At 36.8% G+C, this 26,994-nt stretch overlaps 1 protein-coding gene across 3 annotated transcripts in view; it reads right to left on the bottom strand.

The window, feature by feature from the left end:
• The window catches only part of PPARG (peroxisome proliferator activated receptor gamma), a 152,465-nt gene that overhangs the window by 42,163 nt on the left and 83,308 nt on the right, over positions 1-26,994 (bottom strand). For all 3 annotated transcript variants that reach the window (XM_049861982.1, XM_049861981.1, XM_049861980.1), the window contains 2 exons: positions 9,357-9,584; positions 7,803-7,972 (listed from right to left, as the gene is read on the bottom strand). In XM_049861982.1, coding sequence (XP_049717939.1) covers positions 7,803-7,972; positions 9,357-9,576 — 390 coding nt within the window. In that variant the 5' untranslated portion in view covers positions 9,577-9,584. The remainder of the gene's footprint in view (positions 1-7,802; positions 7,973-9,356; positions 9,585-26,994) is intronic.

Genomic DNA, 26,994 nt, shown 5'->3' with positions numbered 1-26,994 from the left:
TGTGATTCTAAACTGTGATTGAGACATTACAAGGTCATTGGCATACTCTTTTTCCTTAATTTTTGTTGTTATCTTTTTAAATGTGATATTAGTTACAAAGAAAAAATATATGTAATTATAGACTACAATAAGATAATAATCACACATGAACCCATTTGTCCAGCCCAAGACCTAAAAACATGACCAGAAACTTGTATTGAATTCTCTTATCCAGCTCCTGTTTCCTGATCAATTCCCCTTGGCAAAGTAATCATTATTCTCAATTTTGTATTCACCATTTCCTTGCCTTTTAAGAAAGTATAGTTTTATCACCTAAGTAAGTATAACTAAGTAATACATTGTTTAGTTTTGCTTCTTGGGGGCTTTCTTAGGTGGTATCACACCTTATATGGTATATGTGACTTTCATTTTTTAAAATTTAGTATTAGGTTTTTAAAATTCATCCTTCTTTTTTGGAGAAGCTATGATTCATTCAGAAACCCTGGTGGCATAGTGGTTAAGTGCTACGGCTGCTAACCAAAGGGTTGGAAGTTCAAATCTGCCAGGTGCTCCTTGGAAACTCTATGGGGCAGTTCTACTCTGTTCTATAGGGTCGCTACGAGTAGGAATCAACTCGATGGCACTGACTTTTTTTTTTTTGGTTTTATGATTCATTCATTTTCTGTATTACATAATATTGCATTATATGACCATACTATAATTTATTGATCTATTTTCATGTTGATGGCTATTTGAATTATTTCCAATATTTTGCTACTATGAATTGTACTTCTACAAATATTCTTGTGAATGTTTTATGAAGTACACATATAAGATTTACCTGGGAGGGGAGTTTCTGGGTTGTGCAATGTGAATATTAAATTTTACAAGATAATGCCAAATTGTTTTCCAAAGTGGTTATACCAATTTAAACTCCCACTAGCAGTTTACGAAAGTCCCTACTGATCCACGTCCTCTCCAACACTTAGTGTTGTCAAGACTTCTTAATTTTTGACAATCTAGTATGTGTAAAATAGATTCTAAATATGATCTTAATTTGTATTTTCCTGGTTTTTCATTTTCCATTTTTCTAATGGACTCTTTTCCTTAAAATTGATTTTTAAAAATTCATTATGTATTCTAGAGACTAATATAATCTGTTATCTGTTTTAAGTTTTGCAAATACCATCTCCACTCTACGGTTTACTGCCCTTGAAGTTAACACACACAAACACACACACACACAGTTATCTTAATAAAAAGATAAGGTTAAAACTATCTTCACTCCCTTCCCCAAGCATCTTAAACACTTTAACACAAATTATTCTCCTTCTTGACTTACATGCTATTATCATATAGTATTTTCTTCATGATCTTTTATTTTAACCATAGGATTAGACATTATGTTATTAGGCAATTTATTTTAGACTTATAGACAATTTATATAAAATTTTATTTGCTCACATTCATTCTAACATCTCAGACTGTTCTTTTGGAATAATTTTTCTTCTTTCTGAAGTACATTCTTCAGAAGTTTCTTTGGCAAAATTTTTGGTGTAAATTCTTTCAGTTTTTTTTTTTTTAACCTGTAAACATAATCATTTAACCTTCATTTTTGAAAGATAATTTTACAGAGTACTCAATTATTTTCTCTTAACACTTTGAATTCCACTATCTTTGGTCTTCCATTGTTGCTGTTAAGAAATTTGTTGTCAACTGACTTTGAAGGTGATCTCTTTTCTCTTTGACTGCTTTTAAAGATTGTCTTTAATATTCTTCAGTTTTACTGCAATGTATCTAGGCATGTATTTCTTTTCACTTATCTTCTTGGACACGTTGTTTCCTGCATCATGGCTTCACTTGTTTATCAGTTCTGGAACTTGGATTAGATATGTGTCAGATCTTTTTATTCTAGCCTTCATACTTCTGAATTTCTCTTTTGTATTTTCCACCTTCTTGCCACTAGTTACCCATTAATATTGACTACAAAAGTAAAAATCAGTGCAGCAGCCAAATAAGATCACAAAACATATACAATTATGATGGCGAAAGTAAAAACAAACATTTCTCACCAAAAAAAAAAAAAAAGGTTCTGTACATTTCTATTGGTCAGTGAAGCTGACAAGCCTTTTTAATATTCAAAAGCACTATGAACCCTTTGAGAATTTAAAGAGGCTTCAAATTCCAGCAGATCCTGGATTGGACATAATCTTTGAGACACTGATGGTCTCACTCTGTGTAATTTCTTTGCATTTATCTTTCAGTTTGGTAATCTTTCCTTCTGTTGTATCTAGTATTCTGTTTAACCTTTCCATTGATTTTTTTATTTCAATAATTATATTTTTTACTTTAAGAAGTTTTACTTGGTTTGTTTTCAAATCTGCCTGTCTTTCCCAATACTCTATTATTGTTTGTTCATTGTTGTGACTTGCCCCCTCTTTCTCTGAACACTTCATATGTAATTGTTTTATTTTCTGTACCAGGCAATCCCAATACCTGCTTTCCTTGGGTAGGTGTGGGGGAGTGTAAACGTGTTTTGTTTCTAATGAGTGTCATTCAAGGTAGCTTGCCTTCTTACATGCTTGCTGATATTTTATTTTGAGCTTTTTTGCTTGATCTTAAACTGTGGGACTCCTACAGGGTCTAAATCATGAATTCTTTCCTCCAAAGAGAATCTGTATCTGATTCTGCTGAAAGCCAGAGCCACAAGTAACTTACTACTATCTTAGACCCCCTTGAGACTCCTAGCTCAATTAAGAAGCCCCAAACTCAGTTCCTTCTCAGTTATGACTCTTAATACTTCTATAGGCTTCTACCTTTGGGGCAATATTGCTCCTCAGTACTTCCATGAGCATTGATCATGGGGAGACACCCTATCTCTCAAAGTCTTCCTGCAGCTCACTGCTCAGGAGCTAGTTTCTTGTTTGTTTTGTTTTTGCCGTTATTGTTGTCTTGGAGAGTTTCCCTACCTCTTGCAAGATCAGCAATGTCTCCAAAAATATGTTCTATGTAGGATATGCTGAAAGTTGAAGCTTCTTTTAATTCTCAAAGGGTTCTGAGGACACTTTGAATACTAAAAATTATTTTTCTTCACTGGTCAATAGAAGGATAATGTACAGAACTGTTCTCAGAACTGTTGGTGAGAAATTTTGTTTTCATTTTTGCCATTGTGATCATACATATTTTATGGTATTTGTTGGCTGATTTTTCTGATAGTCACTTTTTAAAATTGGTATTGGTGGTTGAAAATAAGAAAATCACGTTATTTAAGTTTAAACCCTTCAATGCAGATTTTTGGTTGGACTCATATGATATCTTTCAAAACTGTATCACATTTTTTTTTTTTGGTAATTCAGGGTCTTTCATTGTTAAAGAATAATCATTATGAATATCATTTATGTACCACATATAAAATTTTAAAATGAATATATACAGACCCAAGCACATTGGAACCTCTTTTTACATCTTTTTTTTTTTTTACACTATGTTCAGTATAAACAATTATTTTCTTGTCATTTGACTCAAGAAATCTGGAGAGGAAGATGTAAAGATAATATTACTGAGTGTTTTCTGTACGATTATTTATTGATTTGAAGAATGAAGCAGGCTTCTCCAAAGTTTCTTTACCTTAATGATAAAGAAACGCTCTTTGTCAACACTCTTCTATTATTTCAGAGTCCATAAAACAATGTACAATTTCAACAACTTACTCTTCTGGTTATCACGAAGTTTGTGAATTGCTGTAATGGAGATGATCAGTCACCATTTCAGAAAACTGTTTTGTGAATATATTAACTCTAAGGTCTTCACATTCTTCCATAAGAAGGTAATGCTTCTTTTTTTTTTTTAATTTTTTTTCCAACCTTTCCTTTAAATCTTCAGTTTTAACAAAAATTCAGGTGCGATGGAACCTAAGAATGGTGTTATTAATTTTACAATAAGAGTAAAGACCCTGTGTTGGGCCCGAATTCAGTTTTCCCCCAAAATGCTACAACCCATAAAGGCTGAATCAATGAGGTACCACTGGCAGGTGGGAACAGACTAAAAACTCTTCCTAAGGTAGGGTCCTACGTAGGAATACAAAAGTAGGTAACATGGTATTGTACGGTAGATTGTATTTAAGTACACTTTTATGTAAGTCTACAGATCTGAAATGATCTCTCATTAAAGATACAAAAATATGATGAAACCTACCAAAGAAAAAATATGTGTACAATTTGCAGACAACAAATGATAGCTCTGCAAGCATTAAGGTATAGAAGTCTGCAATACTAACACGCCCAAGTATCTGTCACTATTTCACTTTAACCTAAAGCCAATGTTTTTATCCTCATCTGTTTGATTGACTCTGGGCAAGTATTACAAATATAAACCTATTCCATTGACACTGTAAAATCATTTAAGAAGACATACTGATAGTTATCTTAAGTCATATAACTATTCTTCTCAATCCATAAATCCATCTGCAGCTCATGGACAACTACATTTTAATTATGGGTATACTTCACATTCTACTGAAATGGCAAATGTTACACTGTCAGAAAATATGTACAGGGGAGTCAAACTCATTTGTTCGTTTCACTTTCCTGGCTTTTCATTGAGTATTGGTGATGAGCTAAAGAGATACCTTTGATCACTAAAAGTCACTGGTCTAACTGAGCTGTATGCAGAGTGTGGCAGTCATTTTATTTAGTTCCAAAATAGCAAAGAGCGAGTATTGGTATTTTTCCATTCTCAATACCTTATAAGAGTGATTTTCAAATTTTTTGGTCTTGGGACCCTTTTATTTTCTTAAAAAACCCTCTGAGATTGGTAGGATTACCAATGATTTGGTAAGGTTAGACTTGGTAAGATTATTCATCTCTAAAGTCTATCATTTCAGAGTAACTTTTGTTTATGTGGGTTACATCTACTGATACGTATCAGATTAGAAATTAAAACTGAGAAATTATGTTTCATAAGCAAACATTCCATTAGCCATGAGAGCTGTGTTATCACTGCACATCACGTACCTTCTGGAACAGTCTACCTACACTTGTGAGATAATGAGTGAAAATGGTAAATAACAACTAAGCATTATTATGAAAACAGTTTCAACCTCACGGATGCTATGAAAGGGCCTGGACCACACTTTGAGAACTGCTGGATTATAATTGGAGAATCTAAATTATATTGTTCCACTAAAAATTTTCTTATTCTTGTCTTTAAAATGTGTAGATATCTACTTTCCCTTCTAAGGTTAGCATCAGCTTTCTGTGCATTTTAGTCTAGGAATTCTATAATCTATATTTGGGATGGTTTGCAAGTTACTACAAGTTAGTGTACAATAGTTTTAGTTTTCTTCAATTCTTTTTTTCTTATCCATTGTAGGTTAAGGATTCCCCTGTATTTTTCAAGTTTCAAGTGTTTATTCTCCATCTCTGCCTTCTACCCTTTCTGCTCCTAACTTGAAGGCATTTGAATTTTTCTCTTCCCTTTTCTTTTTGTTTCTTTACTTCTTTGCGTGTTTCTATCTTTTAAAATTTAACTCCCTCTGAATTTATCTTGTATCCCTATAACCAACCCCTGACAATGTTTTTAAAGTTGTCAACCATTCTCAGTAATGTTAACACCTTACAAATTTGTACTAATAGAATCACGGTGGAACTATGTGCTTAAAGGTTTTCTAAGTGCTTTACTAGTCCATAAGAAACAAGAACTTATTGTGGAAACTTTTAACCAATCATACCACCTGAATTTATTTGTTAATGTAAATTATCAAGACAATTTCTTCATATTAAAAACTGCTCAGATTCTAGCAGCAGTTTATGCACTCAAAAATTATATAAATCTCACTCAATAAAATGACATGTCCTTACTATTCACTGAGATCTATATAACTGACTGTAGGTAATGATTTCTTACAAGATCACAGATAATTTGATTGTAATCACAGAGTGAATGGGCTTTATGGTTTTAAATGAAAGCATCTTTCATCAGAAGTATTTCAAGAAGTCATCCTGAAATAATAGACATTCGAGATGACTAATCTTACCAGGTCATTTCACACATGAGGTGCTTGAGGGCTAAAGCAGCATTTATGTGATTGGCTCGTGGAGGCACTGCGGACTACTAGTCTGTCTCTTTCCACTCTATGAGGTTGCCTTTACAGTAATAACCTGTTTGAATTGAAGGTAACTTTAGAGATCATCTACTTCAACTCTATCATTCTCTAGATAAGGAAACTTGGGCCAAATGTGGTTAAGTAATGATACATGCAAAAGTATGTTGTGTAATTCCTGGTCCACAGTAGGAATTCAGTCCATACTAGTTTCCTTTTATGATCTATCATACAGCTAGACAGTGAGAAAGCTGAAGTAAGGAATCCAGATGTCCTAAGTCCTACCTAACTGCTATTCTGTATCCTTAAAAAAAAAAAATTAATTTTTTTATTCTGAATGAAAAGCCCATTTTATAAGGTAAATATTTATGAAAAATTTATTCTATGCCCTGGACTATATAGTAAATTGACTATTTTATTCACTGAGTATATTACACTGAACTGTCTTAAAAGATTACATATTAAAATGTGAGTGGATTAGCACTTTTCTTGGTAATAGCATAGAATATTACTAAATATCTGAACTTTCCAAAATACCCATTTTTACAAAGAATGGGGGTGAGGACAAACAGTATCTCCTTTCCAAAAGAGTTCTATTTCTTTGCCTGTCCATAATACATGGTTCCAACTGATGCTAGAATAAGAAAACTTAGAGCAGTAGTGTAGGAGCCTATGAGATATATGTTCTAGTCCTAAATCTGTCACTTACAATGGATGGCCATAGGAAAGTCTCTCTAATCCATCATTTCTACATCTGTAAAGTGGTCACGGAGTCCCTGGCTAGTGCAAATGTTTACCACTCTTGTTGCTAACCAAAAGGTTGGATGCTAAGCCCACCCAGAGGTGTCTTGGAAAGAAGGTGGAAAGCCTGGTGATCTACTTCTAAAAAATCAGCCATTGAAAACCTTATGGAGCACAACTCTAACACACATGAGGTTACTGTGAGTTGGGATTGACACAAGAGCAACTTTTTTTTTAAAGTGACTTCAATCTTATGTTGTTCTTCAGTGCCATTGAGTCAACTGTTACTCATTGTGATCTCACGTGACAGAGTTGAACTGCCCCGAAAGATTACTTAGCTGTAATCTTTACAGGAGCAGACTGCTAGGTCTTCCTTCTGTAGATCCCTGTCTGAATTTGAACTGCCAATCTTTCAGTTAGCAGCTGAGAGCTTAACCATTGTGCCATCAGGGTTTCTTACTCAATCTTACAGGACTGCATATAGATAGATGGATAGATAGATAGGACAAACATAGACATACACACACACACACATATATATGTGTGTATCTGTATCTATATATATAAAATCTGTTGAGTCTTACATACACAAAATGTTACATGGCATAAGGACACAGTGAAAAAAGCACTAGAAGATTTATGAAATATATTTTTTGGTGGCAGCCTATCACTGTTTTGCAGTGACACCTTGGACAAGTGACTTTTTTTTTTTTAATCTGCAAGACACAAGGGTTGAATTAGATCAGTGTCCCAAACGGCCACTTTGGGGAAAGAGGAACAGGGCAAAGCAGCCCTGCTTCTATCAGTTTTCTTAGGTTTCCAAACATTCTATCATTTGAAGAATGAGTTCTGCCAGAAAACCAAAACAGTTTGATGATCTTATCTTAATTTCTTATATTGTGTTTGCAACAGGAAATGAAATAACAGATAAATTCTCGGCAAATTCTTTGGAGAAATAATTTCTTTTCTTTTTTTTTTTTACCTTGCATCCTTCACAAGCATGAACTCCATAGTGGAACCCGGAAGCTTTATCTCCACAGACACGGCATTCAATTGCCATGAGGGAGTTGGAAGACTCTTCATGAGGCTTATTGTAGAGCTGGGTCTTTTCAGAATAATAAGGCGGGGAGGCAGGCTCCACTTTGATTGCACCTGTGCATAGCAACATGTGAGCAGATAGTTATCACATGAAAAACAATGCAGGAAAGACTGTAGGGCAGGTCACCATAGTGCACCTCACTGGCATATTTTTATTATTTAAATGTAGAAGCACTACGGAAAAGTGAAGAAACACTAGAGTTAAGTCAGGAAAGAGTAGGCTTTGTAATCACAGGCAAGTCACAACATCTCTGAGCCTCACCTGCAAAAATAAAATCGGGAGGGGAAGTAAGTCTGTGGTTCTATAACCCTTCAGTACCCTGTCATACCAAAGCTCAAAGAGACAACGTATAGTGCTTGAGACAATTAAGCTTATTTTGCTGTGATGTACCATATTTGGCATTCATCACAAATATTAAATCACATATTTTTATTTAAATACTGTACTTTAAAAGGGTCTTTAAACCACTCTTGCCACAGAGACACCTTTGCTGTGTAAAGGTAATGGTGTGCCAGCTTGAAGGGCTATGAAAAGTTAAGAGGTCAGGTTATCCTGAGTGTTGAGTCAGAAGGAGTAGTTTGTAAAATGATCTTTGATAAAGAGTGTGAGAACCTATGGAAAGCAAGTACTACTTTTCTACTGGTTAGGATCAGTCCTATTAAATTTCCATATTAGGTTCTAACTGAAAACCTCACAGATAAATATAACCAAGTATATTATTTATCTTCCAAAAAAAAAAAAAAAACTAGAAATACGGGAAGTTCTTATTGTCAAACAAGGGTTGCCAGTTACATAGTGGTGGCTTTGGAAAACTAGCAATCAGCACACAAAGAGATAAAAATCAAGGAAACAGCATCACAGAAATAAATTTTATCTTGAAAAGTGCAGTTTTGGTTTTTCTTGAGTCTGCTGCTTTGATGTGAATTTAGTTAATGGAATGGAGATTTATCTATAGCCTATAATGACAAAATTTAAATTTGTATTGAAAAACAGGTTTCAATGTAAGCTTCTCAAACTGTAGAATTAGGACAAATGGACTACAGTGATAGCAATTTAGTTACGATAAATTATATAAAGTAACCTGGACTTGTTACTTACTAAATTATAAGTGGCCAAAATAATTCAAAGTATAGATGATGGGTTCTTAGCCTGGGATACAACTGGCAATGTAATTATGCTAGAAAATACTCCTAGTGAGGAATGATAAAAGAAAGGAAGGGAGGGAGGGAAAAAGGGAAAGAATGATCTGGGACATTTATACACCACCTTCCTTTTTGGTATAGAGTAAACATCTAATGTTTCATGGATAGATGGATAAATAAATGAATGGTAAATGCCTTAGGTATGGAGTTCTAGCTCTAGAGTATTTATTCCAGAGTTATTGAGGGATTTGTGCAATTCCAGTTTTAGTAATCTGAAAAGTGAAAATAAACATACTTTGGTAGTCTTGGAGCTTCAGGTCATACTTATAGTCAGTCATCACTGGGTCTGCTCTCGTGAAGGGAATGTCTTCATAGTGTGGAGTAGAAATGCTGGAGAAATCAACAGTGGTGAAGGGCTTGATGTCAAAGGAGTGAGAGTGATCATCCATTACAGAGAGATCCATGGAGCTGATTCCAAAGTTGGTGGGCCAAAATGGCATCTCGGTGTCAACCATGGTAATTCCTGAAATGGAAACAAGAAGAGCCATGAAGTTAACCCTGGAGGCTGGAGCAATCTTCTAATGATAATACAAAACAAGAACCAAAAGAGCCCTTGGTAAAGTGGCTGATCTCATCTACATTATCACAGTGAGAGAAGAGAACATAATCACCTTTTTAGTGCCTTCCAGGTTGCTTTACTCTAAGAAGGAGGTCACCCCTTCCCTGGTTATCACAGCCTGACTTGGTTTACCTGAAACCTACTCACTATTCAAAAGTGGTGTACTAATTTGTATCTTAGAACAGGTGATACAGAGTTTTTATTTTAAATATCCTGCAAATAACTCTGCTCTCATTATCTTCTATAGATCATCAATTGAGTCTCCTAATGATTGATTTTAAAGAGCACAGGGTTCTGGAACAATTTTACTTTCTTGAAATTAGATATTCTAAATATTTTTCTCTTTAAAACGAAAAATTTGCTACTCCATTTATGCTCATAATGCTTTTTTATAATAGGAAAGTTGGATATGTACTAAATCTAGGTAAATGAATTATTTAATTGCATTGTAAAAATAATTTTAAAGTAATACTTAAAGTAATAACAAAATAAATCTTTAAAAAAAAGTGAGGATCCCCCTCTGTACTATGAAAATGTACTCAAATACTTATTTTTTATATGGATATGGCTTCTCTTAAAGAAGAGAACATTTTCCCAATATCGAGAACAGAGAGGTACAGATACATAGAAATATTTGATTATAATTGTGGAAATGTCAGAATCTAGCCCAGCATTAGTTTTAAAACAACTCCAAAATGGAAACAAGGACATAGTTTTAAAAAACTCACTTACATGGATCCTAAGACACACAAAAAAAAAAAAAAAAAAAAAATTTTTTTTTTTTTTTAAGACAGAATAACTAGTTTCATAAATTGCCTGCTTAAGATGACAAATGCCACATGCCTTTTTCTAACTATGATTTGTGGTCACAGTAAGTAAAATAACACCCTGACAGGTTCTGGTTCTAAGTATTTAATGTGAACTTGTAACCCACTGGAGTGTGTAGTCTTTAAACCTTCTGACTTGGTTTACCTGAAACTAGTTCACTATTCAAAAGTGGTGCCAAAAAAGCCGCCATTAAATACATTAAATGCGAACTCTTTGGTCAAAATCACTAGTGGACAGCTATGTGAATTCAGTATTGCTGACTATGGAATGACATAAATGCATTGCTCATAAACTCCAGGGCTCCTGGAATCAGTTCACCTGTCTTGTTTGCAGTCATAAGCCCACTACCTAACAAAGGGCTTGGCTCATATTAGGTGCTCATTCAATATTTATTTATTAAATATTAAATGACTTGATGACTAAATTTGATGGCTGTGAAATTTCAGCAGAAGAGACAGGGCAGGGGAAAAGTAAATTAATATTTACTGAGTACCCTCCATGTACCAGACATATTCCTTTGTTTTATGTAATCTGAGATATTATCTCCACTGTACAGATAAGCTAGGACTAGAGAGGTAAAGTGACTTGCCCAATGTCCAACAGCTAGTAAGCAGACATTCAAACTTAGAGCTGGTTCGGAAATCTGTTCTTGTTGCTATTGTTAGGTGCTGTCAAGTTGGTTCCAACTCAACACAACCCTGTGCACAACAGAACAAAACACTGCAGGGTCCTACACCATCCTCACAATCGTTGCTATGTCTGAGTTCATTGATGCAGCCACTGGGTCAATCCATCTTATTGAGGATCTTCCTCTTTTTCACTGATCCTTTACTTTACTAAGCATGATGTCCTTCTGAGGGACTGGTCCCTCCTGATAACACATCCAGAGTATGTGAGATGAAGTCTAACCAACCTCGCTTCTAAGGAGCATTCTGGCTGTACTTTTCCAAGACAGACCTGTTTGTTCTTCTGGCAGTCCATGGTATATTCAATATTCTTTGCTAACACCATAATTCAAAGGGATCAAGTCTTTGGTCTTCCTTATTCATCATCCAGCTTTTACATGCATATGACACAAGCGAAAACCCCATGGTCTGGGTCAGGTGTACCTTAGTCCTGAAAGTGACATCTTGGCACTTTGAAGAGGTCTTTTGGAGCAGATTTTCCCAATGCCATACATCATTTGATTTCTTGACTGCTGCTTCCGTGGGTGTTGATTGTGGATCCAAGTAAAATGAAATCCTTGACAACTTCAATCTTCTGTTTATCATGATGTTGCTTATTGGTGCAGTTGTGAGGATTTTTGTTTTCTTTATGTTGAGGTGTAATCCTGACTGAAGACTGTAGTCTTTGATTTTCATCAGTAAGTGCTTCAAGTCCTCTTTGATTTTCTTCTACTCTCTATATATTCTCTTTATTCTCTCATTGATGAAAAAGGTTTACGGAAAAAGGACTATACTTCAGGCATGTCTGGGAATGAATCTCTTGCTTTTTCTCAGCATGAAGAGAGCTAAGGAACCTTCTTTCAAAAGCTAACTCTTGTGTGAGACTGAAGATTTCAGTTGTGTTCTTCATAAGAAAAACAAGTGTCTTGAAAGCACAAATAAACTAGCGCTGTGAATGTGTCTTAGTGGTGCTGTTTGGGCTCACATGTCTGAATATCTACATAAATAAGCACCCAAACAACCTTAAGTTATCTGTGTTATAGTGTAAACACTGCACACCAAAAAGAGGAATGTGTACTCCTGATAGCTTAAAGGTCACACTGGGTTCTCAATGACATCCAGAAGAGTTTGTGCTCTTAACACCAGGGGCACCCATCGAGCTGTGTCCTATGTTTGAAAATTCATCTAAACCCACCCAACCAAGGTCATTCAATTACTTTGCCCATCTTCTCAGCATGCTTAATTTTTCATTTCTCTATCCATTTTATTTTGTATAAAGAGTTTCATATAAAATATACCTCTTTTGTCTAGATTATAATACCTGTAAAGGCAGGTTTATTAGATTATTTCTCATTATGCTTACTGCAAAGTCCTTCCGCACTCAAAATAAAGATTGACTGTGTGAATTAAAGGATCCTGGGTGGTGTGAGCCATTTGCGATAGGCTGCTAACCTAAAGGCCGGCATTTGGAACCCATCCAGTGACTCTACAGGAAAAAGGTCTGTTGGTCTGCTTCCGTAAAGATTATAGCCAAGAAAACCCTATGGGGCAGTTCTACTCTGCCACAGGTGGGGTGGCCATGAATTGGGGGCTGAGTCAATGGCAACACATTTGGTTTTTGGTTTTTAAGTAAGTTAAAGGCAGGGCTATGCCTCTGTGTGAATACTTGGAAATGAAAATAAGGATGTAAAAAATATCTGGATTGAAGGAAAAATTGGTTGCTCATCATTTTGCTGGCTTAATTTTGTTTTGTTTCATTTTTAGCATACAACTTCAATGACTCACTATCAACCAAAGCCAGGCTTCTTAATGCTGGAATTATATCCCTAGGGGGCATCTATTTTATTTAAAGATTTTTGGGAAAAATTTTAATGTTAAAATAGTCACACGAAATATAAGAAAAAAATCCATGTGAAATTTTAAGATATAAAACTCTTTAAAAATGTTGTGCTTCTAGTATGTTTCATGGACAAAAAATGGCACGTTTTTACTGTCTTCTACTACTAAGGGCTAGGAAGCCCTGGTGGCGCAGTGGTTAAGTGCTTAGCTGCCAATTGGAAGGTCCATAGCTCAAATCCACCAGCTGCTCAAGAGCAAAGATGTGGCAGTCTGCTTCCATAAAGATTTACAGCCTTGGAAACCCTAGAGGGGCAGCTCTCCTCTGTCCTACAGGGTCTCCATGAGTCGGAATCGACTTGACAGCAATGGGTACTATTAAGGGCATGTTAGTGGAAGAGTTGGAGAAGCACTCACCTATATAATAAATTAAAATATCTTAGTTTGACATTCAAGATCTTCCACAGCACAGCCCTAAAACTCTATGGGTCACAACAGTCTGATCCACAACAGGTCGTGGGGATGGTGCAAGACTGGGCAGCATTGTGTTCGATTGTGCTCGGGGCCACCATGAGTCAGGGGCTGACTCAATGGCAGCTAGGAACAACAATGATGATTTTCCACTACTTACCCCGGACCTCACTCCCTTTCTTGGCACACCCTGTGGTTTAGGTACAGCATACTATTTGCCAGGTTAAACACATTCTGCACCTTCTAGTCTGCCAATCTTTGCTCATGCTGTTTCCTGAGTCTGGAATATTCTCTTCCCATCTTTTATCTCTACATGTCACAAACCTACTTGTCTTTCAAAGCCCAATCCAAATGTCACTTTCTTCACGGAACTTTCCAGAAATTCTCCAACTTAAAAAAACTCTTATCTCCGTGTTCCCATAGCTCTTTGTACCTGTCTTTTAATTGTGATAGAATTACTTGGATAAATATGTCCACCATTAGACTTCAAATTCTGGAGCAAAGGGTTAGTGTCTTATTACTCTGTTTTCTTTAGTCCTTATACACATTTGCTATTTACTCAATGCTTGCCAATGGAATTTTCATATTTCACAGAGGGGAGTTCATTTTGCTATGAAAAATTGAAAAATAAAGATATTTCCTCAATGGCTTAGTTGAGCTAAGACTTAAGGCATCCTAGAAAAGATGTTCATCTTCAATACTATAGAATAAAACACAATTTATGCTATAACCCCTCTTCCTAACAACTCAGTTTTTCTCTTTTGATGGCTATAGGAAGAAGATGAGGGTCCTGTAAGAAAATTTTTTTTTTCTAAGTAAAAGGACAAAATAAGAGAGAAAAACAGCTTGCCTCTCCATCTCGATGAAACACAGTGCCCAAATACACATTTCCCCTCTTCCGTTTTCTCTTATGCTGGGACACCTTGACCTAAACAATATTATTCCATGAACCATAGTTACTGGGAGGCATAGTGGTTCCTAGACAGTTTATTTTATTTTGACTTAGAGATGGGCCCAGGGAGCCTGCTTCTAATTTTGTCTCTAGAAAACATAAGCTACTGTTTCTGCCAAACTGTAAGTTGAGAAGGTGTTTTCTGTAACTGCATGCAATTGTCCATGAAAGAACGAATGAACAAAATATTTGCATGAATGACAGCCCTTCTCAGGAATAAGTAACAGTGTCTTAAGCTTTCCAGCTGGACAACGCTGAGGTGGGTTGCATCAGGGCATGTCCATCAATTTCACAACCTTTAGTGTGCTTCAAGCAGGCAAAAGTCTTGGGGCAGACCTTGTGAGGAGGGAGAGGAATCTGTGCTGTTATCTTTGACCTTCAAGCTTGGCTTTAAGTTCTATGAACAGACTTTTTTTTTTTCTTTTTTAATTGTGGTTAAAAATATATTTAACACAAAATTTGCTAATTTCACCTTTTTTACATGTACAATTCAGTGACATTGATTATATTAAACATGTTGTGCAACCATTACCTGTATCCACTGCCAAATTTTCCATCACCATTAACAGAAACTCACTGCTTCCCAAGCAATGATTTCCCCTAGTCAGTCGTCCTCCCTTCCCCCCAAACCACTAATAAAGTTTGGCCTCTTTGCATCTGCTTATTCTGTTGTTGTTAATAGGTGCCACCAAGTCGGTTCTGACTCACAGCGACCCTATGTACAATAGAATGAAACTCTGCCCAGTCCTGTGCCATCCTCACAATTGTTGCTACGTTTGAGCCCCACTGTTGTAGCCACTGTGTCAAGCCAGCTATTGAGGGTCTTCCTCTTTTTTTGCTGACCCTCTACTTGACCAGGCATGATGTCCTTTCTCCAGGGACTTGTCCTTCCTGATAACATGTCCAAAGTACATGAGACGAAGTCTCGCCATCCTTGCTTCTAAGGAGCTTTCTGGCTGTACTTCTTCCAAGACAGATTTGTTCATTCTTCAGGTAGTTCACAGTATATTCAATATTCTTTGCCAATACCATAATTCAAAGGTATCAATTCTTCTTTGGTCTTCCTTGTTCATTGTCCAGCTTTCGCATGCATATGAGGCCACTGAAAATACCATGGCTTGGGTCAGGTGCACATTAGTGCTCAAGCTGACATTTTTGCTTTTTAACACTTTCTTTAAAGAGGTCTTCTGCAGATCTGCCCATATAAGTTGGACTATATAATATTTGTCCTTCTGTGACTGACTGACTTCACTCAATGAGCAAGCTTTTCACAGTACTCCAAGGTACAAACTGTTTCAGATAAAAATACAACCAATTTCATGCAAAAATATCTTCTCTAATCTGATAAAACCAAAAGAAAGAAAGAAAGAGATCAAACCACTTGCCGTCAAGTCCATTCTGACTCACAGCAACCCTACAGAACAGAGCAGAACTGCCTCACGGGGTTTCTAAGGAGTGGCTGATGGGTACGAACTGCTGACCTTTTGATTAGCAGCTGTAGCTCTTAACCACGGTACCACCAGGCCTCCTCTAATCTGAGAGACATCATTATTTAGGGGTATGCAGATGAGTCAGAAAAGACACTAAATTACAAAATCAAGTACCACAACTATATACCTTACCACTTATGTTATCCCTTATGAAGAGAAAAGAAGAACTTCTATTACAATAGCTTGGGGAAATGTTGTATCTCCTCAATAATTGCCTTAGCTAACATTTACAGGTGGAGCCCTGGTGGCGCAGTGGTTAAGAGTTCAGCTGCTTATCAAAAGGTCGGCAGTTTGAATCCACCTGCCACTCCTTAAAAACCTTATGGGGCAATTCTACTCTGTCCTATATGGTCGCTACAAGTCAGAATCAACTAGTTGATGATGGGTTTGGTTTGGTTTAACATTTATAGAACTTTAAATCTTTGCTAGGAGTCCCTGGGTGGCATAAATGGTTAAGAGCTTGACCATTAGCTGAAAGGTTGGTGGTTTGAACCCACCCAGAGGCACCCTGAAAGACAGACCTGGCAATCTGTTTCTGAAAACCCTATGGAAAAGTTCTACTCTGCACACATGGGGTCACCATGAGTCGGAACTGACTAAATGGCAACTAACAACAACAACTTGTTGCTAGGTATTGTGCCAAATACTTACTTGGATTGCCTCAGTTAATTCTCACAACCACCCTTATAGTTCTCCTTAAAGAAGGGGAAACCAAGGCACAGGTATTGAAGCAAGTAACTTGCCTAAGGACACCCTGATACAAAGTGGCAGAGCTGAGTTATGAACCCAGATGGTCTACTCCACAGCTGCCACACTTAACTTCCTAAAATGAACACTGTTTAGAAAAGCAAATATCTTCCAGTTCTATATTAAATGACTATTAATTTCAACATTCATCGAATACCCATGATGTGCCAGTACAGGGGGCTGGGCATATCCTATGAAGAATAATTCACATATAAGCTTTATTAGAGAAATGTGTTAAACTAGGGAAGAGGAATATGTGCAAGGAAAAAGCCTTTCCAAGATTCTCTAAAACCTTAGTAGCCTTTTTGGCAGTGACTGTAAAGAGATACTTAGTCACTGCTTTTCCAATCTGTTATAACTTCCAATCTCTTCTAATTTGTTGCAGTTTAATGTCATGGTACTCATAAATATTGTGGTTGATGTTGTTAGTTGCCATTGAGTTGGCTCTGACAATCATGGCCACCCCGCGTACAACAGAACGAAATGGGACCTGGTCCTGTGCCATCTTCACAATCACTGGTATACTTGAGTCCCTCGTTGTAGCCACTGTGTATTCTGAGTTCCTTTCAACCTAGGGGTCCATCTTCCAGCACTATATCTGATATGATCTGTTGTGATCCACAGGTTTGTTGTTGTTGTTGTTAATAATTTATTTTATTTTTTTTTGTTGCAGAGCATACATCAATCCAACAATTTCCACATGTAAAATTCAGTGACACTGATTACGTTCTTCAAGTTGTACAACCATTCTCACCCTCTTTTTCCGAGTTATTCCTTCCCCAATAACATAAACTCACTGCCTCCTAAGTTTCCTATCTAATCTTTCAAGTTGTTGTCAATTTGATCCCATATAAACAGATCTTAAAAGAAGACGATGCTCAAGGCAGACATTCTTTGCTAGTTAAGCTAAATTACATATGGTTTTCACTGGCTGATTTTCAGAAGTAGATCTCCAGGCCTTTCTTCCTAGTCCATCTTAGTCTGGTAGCTCCGCTGAAACCTGTTCAGCATCATAGCAACACACAAGCCTTCAGTGACAGACAGGTGGTAGCTGGGCATGAGGCTCATTGGTCAAGAATTGAACCTGGGCCTCCCACATGGAAGGAGAGAATTCTATCACTGAAAAAAACCATTTGCTGGATGACAAATTAGAAGAAAATGCAGGAGAAATAAACCTGTAATAGAATTTGTTTCTAACAAAAATAATAAAATCTGATTTAATCCAAAGGTTAAGGGAACATAAGAGTTTTGATGATTTGAGTAGTCTAATAACTGAGCATTGTATTAGCCCAGATTTTTACATAATAAATACAGGTATATGTATTTTATTTATTTGCTTTTTGCAGTTTGCTGTTCTGAACACTAACCAATGAAGAAGAATAAGAGCCAGTATGGTGTCTGATGGTCTAGGTTCAAATCCTGCCCAACTGCTTTCCAGTTTTGTGATCTCTTTATAATTCATTATCCCATCTGTAAAATAACAATATATTGCCTACCTCATAGAGTTGTTGTTAAATTAAATTAAATGACATGTAGAAAGCACTTAGTATAAGCCAAACAATAAGTTCTCAATGCAGTTATTATTATTAGTAGTAGTAGTTTAAAAAAATATATTAATTACCAGAGTACTAGAGTCATATAAAAATCAGAAATAAATCATTGCCGTCAAGCTGACTCCGACTCACAGTCACCCTATAAGACAGGGTAGAATTGCCCCATAGAGTTTCCAAGGAGCACCTGGTGGATTCGAACTGCCAACCTTTTGGTTAGCAGCTGTAGCACTTAACCACTACAGCACCAGGGTTTCCATAAAAGGTGGGCTAAAAGCCTCCACACTACCACTAGGGGATAGGAAGAGGAAGAAACACCAGCAAAGTCTATTGTTCAAGCAGGACTACGCCTAAAACAGATGTCCTGTTTCACAGATCTCTGGAAAAGGAGAGTCCACAGCTTCTCTTGGTTACTCATTCCAATGTTTAATAGCTCTTTTGTAGCCAGGAAAGTCTATGTCTTATCTGGCTTTTCCCCAACTGTGTTTCACATATGTTAATAATGTTCCTTCAAAAATAATTTTTAAAAAATTGGTGGTCAAATAAATTTGGGCAATGCTAGGTTAAAAGCAAGGTTAAATATAGGTTTACTAAAGGAATTCTTAGATTAACATGCTAATGATTCATGAGAATATCCAAAAGGGGGGGAGGGCACCATACGCAACATTTGAGGGTGTAAAGTTTGATGGAAGATAGTTCATGAAATGATGGTCATGTTGGGGTCTTGACTTTTTTTGTTTGTTTATTTCTATTTTCAGTAGAGATGGAAAGTATACACATTCAGTCCTTACTCATTGACGTGGTTAGGTTCCAGAGACCAGGTTGTCATGTGAAAATTGGTGTTATGCAAAACTGGTGGATGACCACATCAGATCCCAAAACAGAGGATGGCTACATCATTACCTAATTGCCAAATTACATCATTACACAGCTGCCAAATCACCGAGAATCATGGCCCAGCCAAGGTGACACGCGACCTTAACCAACATAGCCAGTGTTACTCCTGCCACGCACCTCAGTGTTTGTTACTACTAGACTATGTTGTTAATGCACAAAATAGTTGGGTAGTAGATTTCTTACTATTGTTGTAAATGTAAAATGTCAGATAATGAGACAGTCGATAAGTGAGTAGATGTAGTTATCATCCTCTGCTTATCTGCCATTTGCCAAAGCGTTTAGCACGGGCTAAACAATAAGTTCTCAATGTAAGTATTATTATTAGTTAAAAAAAAAAATTACCAGAGTAATTAATGAACCTGAAAAGCATTATTAAGTTGTCCCTCAGCTCTTCACTAACTTTAGAATGAACAAGGTCAAGGATTTACATTGGTCAAAACAATAACAGCAAAACTCATTAAAGAAAGGATTTCTTACTTAGACCACATAGAGAGAAATCACAGTAAAGACTATTGTATTTTTATGCAAATAATGTACATGTTCTACATTTGTTTGCCAATTTACCTGTTACTGTAAAAAAATTAGCATAGTACACTTACAAAAATACCTTGGCGGGGAGGGCACATTTGGTCAACAAACAGCAGTTGTGCGTTATTTGCGTAAAAATACAGTAATGCCCTTTATATAGAAACTATCCTAAAAGCTCTCAGACAGGGAAAAACAAATAAACAAAACAAAAAGACAGCCCCATATAAAGGGTCAGGAATGAGAATGGCATTGAGCTTCTAAACAACAATGCTGGTAACTAGAAAATAATTAGAGCAATGCTTTACAAATTCAGGGAAAAAATATTTCCAACTTAGAATTTTATACTCAACCAAGCCATCAAGTATGAGAGTAGAATAAAGACATTTTCAGATATATAAGGTCTCAAAGAAAAATACCTCCCACATATTCTTTCTCTGGGCTCTCCACAAAGACAGAGGAAAAACTGGGATCCAGGAAACAAGGATCTAAACACAGAGAGAAGTGAAAGGAAGTCCCAGGACAATAGCTACAGAAGAGCTTAGAAAGAGTGAGCAGGAGGATGAAGAACTCGGTATGGGAGTACCTGAGAAACAGATTACTACCCGACATGTTTGACCACTTTGAGAGTGGTTTTTATTACTCACAAAGAGTTTGTGAATGAACTAGTGATGGGTACCTAGAAAGAGAATCCTGACAAAAATGAGCAATTACTGAGTGCAAAAAAAAAAAAAAAAAGAAGAAGAAAAATTATCCAGAAAAACAAATAGCTGTACATGGTGCCATGAATCGGAGCCCACTGGAAGGCAACTAACAACATACAGGGCAGGAAACAGAATCACTGTATACTGCCTGGCTCCACGGAAAGCAACGCTTTCAAAGCTATTACAATGTAACACGCACAACTGATTTAACCCCCAATTACAAACAACTGCACTGTGAAGATGGAAGCCAAGGAGAAGGGTATGTTTTGGGAAAGGGGGTGTATGAGGGCTCAATTCTTCTCTTCTACAGTAGGAAGTCACTGGGTAATAAATTCGAAGGAAAGAAATGAAGAGCAGCATAAGCATGTTATTTAAAGACATGGAGGTAAATGAAATACCAGAAGAAATGTCCGAAAAAGTAAAAAATGACTGCCTCTGAGACGCAGGAATAAGATGTGGAAAGGACTGGACCAGAGGAGTGCTGTTCCTCAGTAAAAGCTTTAGAGTATTTGACTTTTAAAGCTATGTACAAGTATTTGATAAAAATAAAAATTAAAGTAAAATATCTTTTCATTGTAATAGTTCTCCAGCATGTCACCTAAGAGAGGGAGTTAACTATACTCCTTGCATGTTTTGCAGCCGTCTTAAAAGGAATTATCATTCATCTTAAAAAGTAGAGCACATTTTAAAGTAGTTTCAAGTAAACCAAAGGAAAATAAGGAAATATTTTTGATGCTTGGGTCAAGTGATCGTTGTCCCTCTGACTCAAGCATTTAAAAAAAAAAAATATTCTACCAGTTCATTTCTTTTCCTTCACGGGTACCGTGGGCTTTGATTAGTAAAGGAGGAAAACGAATCTAGACTCCCCTCATAAATAAAATGGGAATAGTAATAGTACCTACTGCACAGAGTTGTTGTAAATAACTGAACAAATGAAGAACACATCACACGGTGGCCTGGCATATAGTAAGTGGTCACATAACTATTTATTTTGACTTAATAAGTTATTTTGACTTAATATAATTTCATTATTTGTCTATAATTTATTTATTATATCTAAGTTATAGAATATGATGTAACCTTGACTGTATGACAATATATAACTATCACAGGTATTGTATGTTTGGGTTCAGCAATAAGAAGAATACTGAAGATACTGACATACAGAGCTAATTATCTGAGTTTCTTTTTACATAAGCACAATTTAACAATAATGTTGTTAGGCGTTGTCAAGTTGCTTCTGACTCACGGCAACCCAATGTGACAGAGTAGAACTGTCCCATGGGTTGCCTAGGCTGTAATCTTTATGGGGGGAGGTGGCCAGGTCTTTCTCCTGTGGAGTCGTTGGGTGGGTTGTGGGTGGGTCCGAACCACCAACCTTTCCGTTTAGCAGCAGAGCATTTAACCATGGCACCACCAGGGTTCCTTTTAATAATAGAAGTTAACCATTTTAAAATACTTATTTTATGACAGGCACTATACCTTAAACCCATTACATATATAATTTAACTATTAACAGTCCTATGGGTTTTTTTTTATGGGTTATATACAATTATTATTACCACTTAATACGTAAGAGAGAGAGACAAAGGGGTTAAGTAATTTTTTCAGTGTCACACAGCTAATAGGTCTTGTAGCTGGGGGTTGAATTCTGTTGTGGTTTCCCTGTACACAGAATCTCTAATTTTTGACACCATGAATTACGGAAAGGATCAGAAAGAATGCTTTTGTGTGTCATTTGTTTCCTCAACAAAAGAAAACACATTTTTATTCTGTTGTCTACTTGGATTTTCCACTCCTATGGAAAAATTTAAAATTTAGATCAACATGGTGTATCATGAGCTTTAGAGGAGATTGTGTTCACTTATGCTTTTTAAAAGCCCCTTTTCTCTTGCATGGGCCACACCTGGTGCAGATGGCTTGCTTAATGCAGTCCTGAGGTATCAGAAGACAGGAAAGATAATACGATAATGCCGCTTCTTCTCCCTTCTGAGCTGGAGATTCATGCCTTCTTCCCCATTAGGGTCAAACTATCTGCATGCTTGGCTCTTCTGCTAAAGTAAGCTCCATGTGTTTCTAAAGGGGGAAGTTACTAACAACTGGGACTAAAATGAAATCTGCTAAACAGTTAGTCTGGTTTAGTTGAAATTCCTACTTTGCCTACCATACACCTGCAGAGAGAGAAAAGTGATGCTTAGGACGGAAAGAGAAACCGGAACGTTTACCCCTGGCTAGCTCCCTCCCCACATCGTGGTTTTGGCTTTGCAGAGACAGGGGAAAGAAAACGGGAAAGAGATTGACCAGAAAGGACAAAAAATGAAAGGAATGCTTCAGAACAGTTTGTAACTACTTAGAAATTAGGGAGCCACCACAGATCTGGAAAAGCACGTTTCTCTTCTGCTTTTCCAATCTCAGGAGAAGACAGAGTAGGTGATTTAAATACTTTATTATCAAAACACTTCTAGTAGCTTGGACTTATGGAGGGGAAGTCACTGTCTCACTCAGAGTTGTTTGGTCTGGCAAAGTGAAGTGACACGCTAGGCTTTTGTTTTCAATCTACTGTGCCAAGCACCCTCAATGACCTACGTGTGACCAACACTGAGAACAAAAGTATCAAAATAGATGTAGCCAGATCACTGGTGGTTATGGGCTGATTCACAGATTTTCACTAGCTAGGAGTCCCTGGGTGGTGCAAATGGTTAAGTGCTCAGCTACTAACTGAAAGGCTGGTGGTTCAAGTTCACCCAGAGGTACCACAGAAGAAAGGCCTAGCAATCTACTTCCTAAAAATCAGCCACTGAAAACCCTATGGAGCACAGTTTTACTCTAACATACATGGGGGGTCACCACAAGTTGGGGTCAACTCAACAGCAACTGGTTTTTTTTGTTGTTGTTGTTGGCATACTATATCTGGAAATCCTGGTGGTGTAGTGGTTAAGAGTTCAGCTGCTAAACAAAAGGTCACAGCTCTACTCTGTCCTATAGGGTCGCTATGAGTCAGAAAAAAATTGACAGCAAAGGTTTTTTTTTTTAAATATATATTACCTTAAAATATATTACTATATTAAAATATTCATAGTAAACAATTTTTATATATTTTAATCTTCCTCCTGAGCTATATTATAGCATTATCAAAAATATTTTATATGAAAATATTTGATACAATTCAACAGTCATTCATGATTTAAAAAACCTCTTAACTAGGAAGGAAATAAAACTTCATTAAACTGATAAAGAAAATCTACAAAAGGTAAACGAACAAATGAAAAACCTAGAGTAGCTATCATACTTAGTGGTGAAATATTTAAAAAATTTCCCCGAGTCAGGAATAAAGTAACGATGCCAGCTATCGCCACTTCTATTCACCACTGTACTGGAGACCCTATCCAATACAAGGCAAAAAAAGGGCAAGAATTGGAAAAGAAGAAATAAAAGTAACACTACTCACATATGAATGTGTAAAAATATATATATATGTACACAATTCCCCTCCTCATTATAATTAATAAGAGAATTTAACAAAGTTGCTGAATACAAGGTCAATATTAAAAAATTAGCATGTTTCTATAAGCCAGCAACAAGTAGAAAGTGAAATTTAAAAACGATTTTTGCAATAGGACCAAAAACATCAAATATCTACGGAAAAAAAAATCAAAGTATGTACAGAACCTCTATGCTGAAAACCAAAAAACATTATTGAAAAAAATTAAAGAATACCTAAATGAATAGAGAGATATACCATGCTAATGAACTGGAAGACTCAATATTGTAAAGTTGTCAAGTCTTCCCAAACTGATCTACAAAAAAATCAGTTGCTGTTGAGTCAATTCCAACCCATGCTGACTTCATACGAGTCAGGATAGAACTGTGCTCCATAGGGTTTTCAATTGTTGATTTCTTGCAAGTAGACTGCCAGGCCTTTCTTCCAAGGTACCTCCGGTTGGACTCGAATCTCCAACCTTTTGGTTAGTAGCTGAACATGTGAACTGTTTGTGCTACCCAGAGACTAACTGACCTATAAAAGCCAAAAACCAAACCCAGTGCCATCAAGTCGATTCAGACTCATAGTGACCTACAGATTTAACAAATTCCAATTAAAATCCCAGCTAAGTCTAAAATGTATATGGAAAGTCAAAGGGCCAACAATAGCCAAAGTAATCTTGAAGAGAAAGAACAACCCTGGAGGACTTTTGCTACCAGATATCAAGACCTATTATAAAGCGAAAGTAATTAAGAAAATATGTTAATTGGTACAAAAACAGAAAAATAGATCTGTGCAACAGAAGAGAAAGTCCAAAATCCATCCCACACATAAATGATCACCTGGTTTATGACAACAATGTCACTGCAGTGCAGTAGTGAAAGGATGATCTTTTCAATAAATGTAGTAGATCAATCAGATATCTATATGGAAAAATTATTCACCCCTACTTTATATCACACATAAAATCAGTTCCAAGTGGATTGCAGATCTAAGTATTAAATAGGAGAACATTTTATCAACCTTGGAGTAGGCAAAGATTTCTTCGACAGTACATAAGAAGCACACACCATGAAATAAAAATGAGATAAATTGGACTATACCAATATTAAAAACTCCTGTTTATTATGTGAATAAAAAAGCAACCCTCAGAGTGGGAGAAAAAAATTGCAATGCATGTATCTGACAAAGTATGCTCTAGAAAAATACATGACAACCTAGAACTCATATCTAAAACACCCGATAGAAAAACGGCGAAAAGACTTGAACAGGCACTTCACGATGAAGATAGTCAAACAGAAAACAAATATTTTCAAAAGTGTTAACTTTATGAGGTGGGGGAGGGAGAGAGGGTGGGAGGGGGTATTTACTAAATAGATAGTAGACAAGAACTACTTTGGGTGAAGGGAAGGACAACACTTAACACAGTGGAGGTCAGCACAACTGGAGTAAACCAAAGCAAAGCAGTTTCCTGAATAAACTGAATGCTTCAAAGGTCAGAGAAGCAGGGGAAGGGGTTTGGGGACCATGGTTTCAGGGGACCTCTAAGTCAATTGGCATAATAAAATCTATTAAGATAACATTCTGCATCCCACTTCGGAGAGTGGCTTCTGGGGTCTTAAATTCTAGCAAGCAGCCATCTAAGATGCATCAATTGGTCTCAACCTACCTGGACCACAGGAGAATGAAGAACACCAAAGACACAAGGTAATTATGAGCCTAAGAGACAGAAAGGGCCACATAAACCAGAGACTACATCAGCCTGAGACCAGAAGAACTAGATGGTGCCCAGCCACAACCGATGACTGCTCTGACAGGGAACACAACAGAGAACCCCTGAGGGAGCAGGAGAGCAGTGGGATGCAGACCCCAAATTCTCATAAAAAGACCAGACTTAATGGTCTGACTGAGACTGGAAGGGCCCCAGTGATCACGGCCCCCAGGCCTTCTGTTGGCCCAGGACAGGAACCATCCCCGAAGCCAGCCTGTCAGAAATGGATTGGACTGGACAATGGGTTGGAGAGGGATGCTGGTGAGGCGTGAGCTACTTGGTTCGGGGGAACACTTGAGACAATGTTGGCATCTCCTGCCTGGAGGGAAGATGCGAGGGTAGAGGGGGTTAGAAGCTGACAAAATGGACAAAAAAGAGAGAGTGGAAGGAGGGAGCGGGCTGTCTCATGGGGGGAAAGTAATTGGGAGTATGTAGCAAGTCGTATATGGGTTTTTGTATGAGAGACTGACTTGATTTTTAAACTTTCACTTAAAGCACAATAAAAATTATTTTTTTAAAAAGTGTTAACTTATTAGCAATCAGGGAAAGAAAAATTAGAATGACAATATGATGTCATTACACACCCACTAAACTGAAAAAGACAAAAACTGCCAAGTGCTGATGAAGATGTGGAGTCACTGGGGCTGTCACGCACTGCTGGTAAAAGCATAAACTGGTACAACCATGTTCAAAATGGGTAGCAGTATCCACTAAAGCTAAACATACCATACGGCCCAAGTACATATCCAACAGAAATGTGTACACTTGCTCACAAAAAGAACACGAAGCTCATAGCAGTACTATTTGCAATAGTGGAAACTGCTCGAATGCTCGTCAAACAATAAAAAAAAAACACAATAGGATATATATATTTACAGTGGCATACTTACACAATGAAACCCTTATACAGTAATGAGAATGAATGAACTACAGGTATACATTCAACAACAAGATTACTCTCACAAACAAATGCTGAGCAAAAGAAGCCAAGACGCAAAAGAATAAACAGTGTATGAGTCTATTTACATATATTCAATACAGGCAAAACTTTTCCAAGAGTTAGAAACCTGAATAGTTTGGGGGCTTCTGGAGTTCTGGTGTTGTTCTGTTTTTTTTTTTTTTAAATCCGGATGTGAATTATATAGGTATATTAATTTATGATTTGGGAACTTTTCTGTCTGTATGTTATATTTCAATAAAAAGGTTAAATAGGACAGAATTTCTGCAAGGATCGTGGTGGGTAGAGGGTAAGGGGGAAGAAAGAGGAACTGGAAGGAAACATGGAGGTCAACCAAATAAGCCAACAAAAACTCTTTCATTTGTGATAAAAGGATTATTAGAGAACTTCCAGGATATTCATTTAAAAAATTGTCCAATTCAGGAGTTGTAAAAGAGTA

The sequence above is a fragment of the Elephas maximus genome, chromosome 20 (genome assembly GCF_024166365.1).
Source record: "Elephas maximus indicus isolate mEleMax1 chromosome 20, mEleMax1 primary haplotype, whole genome shotgun sequence".
Taxonomy (NCBI): domain Eukaryota; kingdom Metazoa; phylum Chordata; class Mammalia; order Proboscidea; family Elephantidae; genus Elephas; species Elephas maximus.
The sequence above is the reverse complement of the archived record's forward strand: the minus strand, read 5'-3'. Positions and strand labels throughout refer to the sequence as shown.